The sequence below is a fragment of the Pteronotus mesoamericanus genome, unplaced genomic scaffold (genome assembly GCF_021234165.1).
Source record: "Pteronotus mesoamericanus isolate MK-2021 breed Mesoamerican mustached bat unplaced genomic scaffold, CSHL_Meso_final contig_78, whole genome shotgun sequence".
Lineage (NCBI taxonomy): Eukaryota > Metazoa > Chordata > Mammalia > Chiroptera > Mormoopidae > Pteronotus > Pteronotus mesoamericanus.
The window spans coordinates 4263072-4272090 of record NW_026555258.1 but is presented as its reverse complement, the minus strand read 5'-3'; the positions used below and the strand labels follow the sequence as shown (position 1 = coordinate 4272090).

The window sequence follows — 9019 nt, the reverse complement described above, 5'->3', positions numbered from 1 at the left end:
AGTCGAGGGCGAGCTCTCGCTGAAGTCGGGGTGACCCGTGTCCTTTTCCGGAGAGCGGGGTAGAGGAGCGGCGGCGAGCTCAGCAGGAAATTTGTCCGAAGACGAAGAAGGCAGGGGGTGGGTGACTTCCACAGGAAAGTGCTGCCGCAGCCTCCGAAGGCGACCATCCTTTCCTTTGCGTGTGGGAAGCGCAGTCACTTCAGGAGTGACTGACCCCTCTCCAGCATCTCCTGTGAATATTTCTGTTTAGGTTTTTCTCTTTGAAGGAAGTTGTTATGCAGCCAGTAAAAGACACTTAAACATCAAGAAACTTTTGGGTAGCCTTGCGATCACGTTGTTTCAAACTGAAAAAAACTGCGAAAGTCATCGGACCTCCCGTTTACATGTGTCAGCCCGAAAACTGCTTCCTTCTGTGATGGAAGGTGTCCGGCTGTGACTGACCGCGATCACTGACTCGTGGACATGCGGTGAAATCCCGCAGAGCCGTGTAGGCCGGTCCTTCTGAGCCCACTGACCATTCCGAAAGCTCTGAACCCTCTTCTGGAAAGGGGCACCTATCCTTACTTTATGGGGCAGCAGCCTGGAAAAGTTCTTGGGGACCAACGAAGGCCAAGCTTGCCTGCCCTGCACTTCATCAAAGGAGCAGGGAAGAAGGAGTCGTCCAGGCATGGGGGGCCCCACTGCAACGTGTTTGTGGAACACGGTGAGTGCTTTTCCCGCTTTCTGGTCGCCTTTTCCTTTCGCATTCAGCTCAGGAAAGCATACGGATCCGGAATTACAGCGCTTGTGTGGGTTCCTTGCAGTTCTGCTTAGAACTTTCTGTTGCTGTCGTTATCTTAGTTTTTTCCTGGTAGAAGAAAAAGTTGCTTGGTGACCCTGTACGGTTTTTGTTTTGGGGGGTTTTTTTGTTGTTGTTTTTTTTTTTGAGTTGCTCCGTTGTTGCCTGATTCTGCTTCTCACTGACTCTTGGGTGACCTTGGACAAGCCCGTGTTACCATTCCAGTTTCCTGAGGAGGTGGGACTGAAGTGCCTTCCCAGGATCCATAGTCCATGATTCTGCGCCAACCGGAGGCGTGGGCTCTTCCCCTCCGGTGCACGGATCCTTCCCTGCTTTATCTACCGAGAGCTTTTAGTTTGTGTTCCCTAAAAGCCTGAGAACTACAGAGCCTAGCTGACGCTAATACCCTTGAGCTTCTCAATCATAAGAAGGACTTGAAAACACTCAGCTCCGTGGGGATAATCAAGCAGGGAAGCAGCGTTCCCTGTGAATTGAGGATACCCTGCTTCCACTTATTTTACTTTCATACAAGGGGTAATCCTTTCCCGTGGATGGACCTTTCCTCCTCCTCTGTCCCTGTTTGAGATGACATTTGAGGCAAAAGGGTGGTCTTTGACATTTTTATGGACATAGCATTTGAGTTCGGATAATACGTGTTGCACTGCTCACTTCTAGTAATTCTTTGTGGAAGTGTAAAGCTAAGGGTCAGCTTCGAAGATGTCTGTCACAGGGGCCAGCCACAAACCAATTAATTAGGGTCCTCCGGGAACTGTTGTCCCCTGACATTTTTCAGACTGTGTATTTTACACTAGAATATCAGTTGGTTGAGTTGCAGGCTGAACTAGCTGCTTTTGAGCCCACCCACCCTAAATGAGCAAATGTAAGGTGAGTGCAGGTGTCATGTACTTTGAATTTCAGTCACAAATACCTGTTAACAATGGGTGACTACAGTAAACTCAGGTCTCTGTTCATTGAACTTGCATTTGACAGCTGAAGTTTGAGGTTTGACTTTCTTACAGAAAAATAGTCACCTCATCTACATAATCTGGGTACTTGGATTTTGCTTGCCTTAAAACATTTCGTTGTATTTTAGCATTGGTTTTAGCCAGGCAGATAAGGTAATGCGTTAGGTTCTGGCACTTCCCAAATTCAGCAGTGAGAAGTGGCACAGATTTTCTGGAAAGCCTTGGCCAAACTTACCTGATTTTAAAATGTACATACCAGTGACCCTTTCCGTTGCGTGTGGGAAGCGCAGTCACTTTGGAAATGACTGAATGTCAATGTCCAGGAGCCGGTCCTGGTGTAGAACAGTGTGGTTCCCCTAGATGTCCCTGATGTCCCTTGGGGGGTCCCGTGTTAGAACTTTTTGCCTATGAATGGAATACTAAGCCGTTACTTGTACTCTGCACTAATGGGGCAAAAGTAATGCAGGCTTCTGATTAGCATGATTCAGGGCCGTGGCACCTAACTGTGCCAGTGGCTAGCGCATGCCTGCCACGCACCCAGAGTAAAGATGAACAAACAAACAGATAAATAAATGTGGTTTTCACTTAAGTATGTCTTTTGATGAAACAGCAAAAATTATTAGTTTCATTACCTCCTGACCCTTGTGTGTACGTCTTCAGTGCTTTGTGGGATGAAGTGGGGAGAACGCGTAACTCATTTCTGTTGTGTGCTGGTTGTTTCCAGGAAGAGCACGGGGGTCGTTGGTTGAGTTGCAGGCTGAACTAGCTGCTTTCCTCATGGACTGGCATTTTACTTGAAACTGTGACGAAAAACTACGACTGAGAAACTATGGGTATTCAGACTAAAAAATGTATGAAGGGGTCTTCCAAAGAAGACAACTGGGAGCATCTGTCTGTTGCCAGTGACAAAATTTTAGTTTTCCAGCAAAAAATAGGATTGTGGAAAACTTGTATCTGCTACTGTGATATAGTGATTGCTGGTAACATTTACAAATGTGTTATTTTGATATCTTATGTGAAGTGTATTGTTTGGAAGATGTACATAATTCAGTGAATCAGTATTTTCTAAATGCTCAACACATATAAAATCACACGTAGGTAAAAGATTCATTCAAAGTGCAAGATAGACCAATGGATTTATTAAAACATTTTTTTAACCCTCGCTGAGGAAACACTTATTGATTTTAGAAAGAGAAAGGAAGAGGGAGGGAGGGAGGGAAGGGGAGAGAGAAAGAGAAAGGGAAAGAGAAAGGGAAAGAGAGAAACATTGATACATAGATGTGAGAGGGAAACATCGATCAGTTGCCTCCTCTACATGCCCGACCCAGGATCAAACCCACAACCTACGTATGTGTCCTGATCCAGAATCGAACCCGCAACCCTTCGGTGCATGGGATGACACTGCAACCAACTGACCCATTTGACCAGAGTGGATTTCTTTTTTTACCCTCACTGGAGAATGTGTTTTGTATTGACCTTAGAGAGAGAGGCAGGGAGAGAGAGAGAAACATTGATGTGAGAAAAGAACATCAGTTGGTTGCCTCTCCCATGCACCCCGACTGGGGATCAAACTGCAACCTAGGAATGTGCCCTGGCCAGAGACCGAACCTGCAACCCTTTGGTGTATGTAATGGTGCTCCAACCAAATGAGCGACCCAGCCAGGGCCAGACCAATGGATTTTAATGTAACAATACAAAAGTTCATTGGTACAGTTTTAGATTCTATATCACAACTAACCTTTAGGAGACTATCAGTTACCAGGTTTTGGTGTAGCTTCAGAGAGAATATCTACAATTATCTAAAAACACAGCGGAACAGTTATTTTCCAGTTATAATAAAAATGTTTATTCATTGTCACCCAAGGACAGTTTTTCATTGCTTTCAGAGAGAGAGGAAGGAAGAGAGAGTCAGAGAGAAGCATCCATGTGAGAGAGACACTGAACGGTTGTCCCCTGTACGCCCCCAGGGGGCTCAGGCCCACAGCCTGGGCACGTGCCCTGGCCAGAAATCGAAAGCACAGCCTTTTAGGTTCATGGGATGATGTTTCAAACAATTGAGCCACACTGGCCAGGGTGAAAAATGTGTATTTTTAAATGAAAAATAATTTTAAGAATTGCAGTTTAAATTTCTAATGTAGTGAATAATGATGAGGTAACCTATATGAACAAAAGCTTTTTGGGGTCCTCAGTAATTGTCCGCAGCGTCAAAGAGGTCTTGAGATAAAAAAGTTTGAGAGCTGCTGTTATGGAAGGTATATCAAGGAGACACGTAAGCCCAGACTGGTGTGGCTGAGTCGGGTGGGCATTGTCCTGCAAACTGAAGGGTCGCCGGATCGATTTCCATTCAGGGCACATGGCTGGGTTGTGGGCCAGGACCCTGGCTGGGGGCCTGTGAGAGAGGCAACTGATCGATGTTTCTCTCCCACGTTGATGTTTTTCTCCCTTTCTTTCTCCCTCCCTTCCTCTCTCTCTAAAAAATGAATAAATAAAATTTAAAAAAGAAAAAAAACCCCAAAGATACATAAGGATGTTTATTATTGGCATACTATAAAGTACTAAAACCAAAAGATGCCCTTGTAGTGGTAAGTGGAAAAAAGGAATTTGGAGATCGGTCTGCATTGTGTGGCCCTATTTTTGTAAAATAAAAATTATTTATTTATTTGTACATTCACAAAAAACGTGTGGAAGGATTTAGACTAAAATAGTTGTTTTCTCTAGGGAATTGGATTTAGGTGGAATAGGAGAAAACTTTAACTTTTTACTTTGCATTAGCAATATTCTAGGTTTCTTTTTATAAGAAGTTTGTATTATTTTATAATTTAAAAAAATACAAAGATTTAAAAACTGGACATACGGCAGCCCAACCAAATAGTCATTTCTCAGCAGCACCTTTTAATGAAAGAATTTGCTTAAGTTACGTTTTACTGAAGACAAAGCAGTTTCTTTGGACCTTGGCTATTCTTGAAGCAGAACATTAACACGGTCTTACTGTGTGTTACAAATTGTTCTTGATCTTTAATAGCTTGATCTTTCTAGAGTTGGTTAATATCCATACTATAGGTTGGATTTAAAGACTCGCAGGCAGAGCACATTGTTGCATCAGATGTGCATCTGGAAGTCGAGATGCTGTTGTGTGACGGTGGTGGTGGTGAATCTGAAAGAAATGGGGGGATATGGCAGCTTTTTGCTAAGATTATTCAGGGTCTAAAGGGCTAGTCATATGTTGGGGAAGCAAAAGGAAACCATGACGTGATGATTTCATGTGCCGTACATTCCTTCCAAATTTCAGTGGCTTGACTAGGAAAATTCACTTTTAGGAGAATTGATAAAGCGAGGTTGAAAACATTCACTAGTAAACCTTTCTTTTGGTGTTTCCTTCTTTATTCAATGAATATTTACTGAGCATACCCTATGTACCTGGTAGTATTTTAGCCATTGGTGCTGCATTAGTGAACAGACTTAAATTCTAGGGGGAGGAGACAGACTATCAATAAGCTAAATGAGTAAAATAACAGGGTAAAAATATTTCAGACAGAGGGCAGGAGGGTGGGGAGGATCTGTGGCCGGAGCCTGCGGCGCTGGGGCGGAGGGAGCTGAAGGACCGCGGCAGGGCATGACCTGGGAGGTGGGGGGAGAACGGCTGGGGAGGGCGGTCTGGATGGCCTTGCAAGGATTTTGACTTTTACTCATGCGGTTTGGGAGCCTTTGGAGGAGTTTGGAGTAACCGGAGGCGTAACAGCATCTGATGTAAGCTTTAGTAAAATCTCTCTGGTTGTTCTCTTCTGAAGGGGAGCCGGGAAGCGGCGGGATTCGCCCCACGCAGGGCTCGAGTGCGCTGGGTGGGGGAGAGTGCTGGGAGCGTGGGCTGGGGAGGTGTGCGCGGTGAGGGGGCAGACTCTGTGCCTGTCCTAAGGCGCAGCTCACCGCACTTGCTCTTGGATTAGGTGTGAGATGTGGCATGTGAGTGAAGTCAAGGGTGACGCCAAGATTTTTGGACTGAATAACTGGAAAATTAACACTCACTGAAATGTAGACTGGAGGGGTGGGTTTGGGAGGTGGGTCGGGAAGATAAAGGTCCGGCGCTTCCTTGGGGCGTGCTGCGTTTGGGATTCACATCGAGCATCCAGGTGGGCATGCGAGATACGCAGTCGGGTCTATAAGCTTGAATTCAGGGAGGAGGTCCAGGCTGGACCAAGAACCTGGGAGTCATCAGGTTATAGATGGATGGCATTTAACGCTCTGAAAACAGGTTGTGTCTCCAAGGGAAACTTCTCCATGTATGCGTCTTTCGTGTATGTAAGGTGACACTCAGGAGGTTATGAAATTAAGACTACATTTCTATGTAGGATGAGTTTGAATCTTTCTTGCGGGATTTGACATTCAAATTTTGCATGGGAATGATTTTAACTCATCTTTAAGTTTTAAATTCTGTTTCTCTGGATTTTTTTTTTCCTAAATCAAAAAGTTTCCGATTTAGAGTGTGTGCGTGCGCACACGAGCGTGTGATGGCATATTATTCAGCAGTAAAAACAGTGACATCTTACCATTTGTGACAACATGGATAGACCTAGAGGGTATTATGCTAAGTGAAATAAGTCAGAGAAGGACAAACGCTGTGTGATTTCACTTATATGTGGAATCTGAAAACAATACCAACACCCAGTTCCCCCATTTGCCCTCGTATTGAATAGGCCTGACACAAGCTTCTGCACTTTCTACTTCTGCAGCATTACGTAGTGGTTCATGGTTTCACTGGTGGTTCTTCAGCATGCTGAGTGGCAAAGAGTATATTTTGTTGATGTATAAAGATAGAAATATTTTAAAGTTCCTTTCAAAGTACTAATACATGTATTGGATCTGTGGTGTAAGTAGGGTACGCATTACTCCTGTTTTTCAGTAGAGAAAGCTGTGGTTCAGGGTGTAAAGTAGTGTTTGTAGGATTATACTGCTGATTCATTCTAGAGCTGGGATTGAAAGCAAGTGTTTTTTGATAGCTTGAGTTTTTTCCTATCAAAAACATTACTTTTTGAATGTGAACTAATATTTTTTGAAAATCTTCACAACATTGAAATGAGAGGGGTTTAGATTTAGAATTTATTTAATCAAAATTTTTATTTTTTCATCATGTCTTTTTTTTAATTTTAAGATTTTATTTATTTATTTTTAGAGAAAAGGGATGGAAGGGAGAAAGACAAGAACATCAGTGTATGGTTGCCTCTCGCGAGCCCCCAACTGGGGACCTGGACTGGGAATTGAACCAGCCACCCTTTGGTTTGTAGGCACTCAATTTACTGAGCCGCACCAGCCAGTGCTCATCATGGTTTTGATATTCTATTGAATATTCTTACCTTTTGTTTGCGTGTTTGGAGATGGTAGTAACAAACATACCTATTTATGCTTTTATAATTTAATGCTTTAATGAATTTAATTTTATAATTCAAAAATTTAAAAAACCTATAATTTTTCTTATAAGCTTTGTGACCACTTTTAAAATTCATTTTTGAATTACATTTAATAATTTTGAAAATATATTTTCTGACTTAAGGTTCAGATTGTATTACAAATGTATGTTCTGAGAAGCTTGCTTTCTACCTGGGCCCCTTTATCCTTTGCGTTTTACTACTGCCTCTGGGAAACCAGTTTTATTAGTTTCTTTTTTTATCATTTCAGTGTTTCTTTTTGCAAATACAAGCAAATAGGTATTTATTATATAAAAGATAGCATACGCTATATATTGTTCTGTACTTTACTTTTTTGTCTTTCATTTACGGTATTCTCAGGATCTCTCCATGTGGGAATATAAGGGGGTGGTCAAAAAGTTTTAGCTTGTTTGGTTGGCCCTAAAATAGAAGACACATTTTTCATTTTCAGCCGTAACTTTATTGACTTGGATATTTTGAGTATGTCGGCGACCTCCTAAGTAGTAGAACATTGATTGTTCTCAGGTAATGTCTCGTTTTGATAGCTTTCAACTTCAGCTGGTCTGCCCACCTGGGAGCATTGTCCAGTGAGGAATCTCCAGCAGGAAATTTCACAGACCATTTTGGATACATCCAGTCAGTTGCAGCACCGTCCCTATATACCGGACAAATCTCGTTTTTTGTTTTTTTGTTTTTTTGCATTTCAGTTACGTTTTTACCTTTCTTGAAATTATAAAGCATAATATGCTGAAAATGTTGAGTATTTTCTTCCATCTTCAGTAGTAAAATGGCTACACAAAAATTCACCAATTTTGATAGATTTTTAAAATGTATGCTGATATGACAGCTGTCACAATGCCATCTAAGAAAATGGTATGAAATGAAGTTAAAAGACAACTAAGAACTGCTAGAGCCAGCCTCTGGAAGACCGAACGAACTTTTTGGCCAACCCAATAGCTATCTTTTCCTTATGGCTGCATTGTGCCCCACTATCTTGGAAGTAACACTGACTTTTCAACTAGTCCCCTATTTCTGTACATTTGGGTTATTTCCAGTCTTGAGCTATTACAAATGGTGCTGCAAGAATAACCTTGTGTCTGTCATTCCAAGTTAGGCAAATTTAGCTGTGGGAGAGATTTCCAAAAGTGGAAGTGCTGGGTTAAAGGGTTAATGCATTTGTAATTTTTATTGGTAGGTAGATGTTAACTTAATAGATGAATAGTAGATAGCAAGGCATTAATATGGATAGTGTATTGGTAGATACTACCCCCAAATTCCCCTCCATCTTGTACTAGGTTATACTCCTATCGCTAGTAACGCACGAGAGGCTGTATCCCCAAAGCCTAGTCAAGAGAGTGTTTTGTCAAACTTTAGGACTTTTACCAGTCTGATAAGAAATAATGTCTTAATATGGTTTTAATTAGCTCTCTTATGAGTGAGATTGAGCATTTTAATGTGAATAAGGGACACACTTATTCATCTTTTTGTGAACCATCTCACCAGGTTCTTTGTGTGCCAGATACTTAGGCAATTTTACGGGAAAACCGCCCCTTCACACGAGTGTATCTCCCAAGGAAGGGCCCCATCTTAGGCTCCAGAGATGTCCTGCTGAGGTCATTTTCTGCCCTGGCTGCTCTTCAGAACCTTCTCAGGAGCTTACAAAGGCTGGCGTGCAGGTCCCACCCCCGGGGATCGACTCAACTGGTCTGGGGAGGGGCCTGTGCCTCGCTTTTTTGTTTTGTTGTTTAGTGAGGGGAGACTTCATTCAAAAGAAGATCGCACCTGGGGAAGGGACTGGCGTAATGCACTCTGACCGTAAGGTCTGCACAAGTCTGCTTGTTTTGTTTTTGTATTTT

General features: G+C 42.7%; 1 protein-coding gene across 1 annotated transcript in view; it reads left to right on the top strand.

Moving 5' to 3' along the window:
* The first annotated feature begins 545 nt into the window (after positions 1-545).
* The window catches only part of ABL1 (ABL proto-oncogene 1, non-receptor tyrosine kinase), a 108982-nt gene continuing 100508 nt past the window's right edge, over positions 546-9019 (top strand). Inside the window, exon 1 of the mRNA XM_054584218.1 lies at positions 546-703. Within this exon, the coding sequence (XP_054440193.1) occupies positions 568-703 (136 nt within the window). The 5' untranslated portion in view covers positions 546-567. The remainder of the gene's footprint in view (positions 704-9019) is intronic.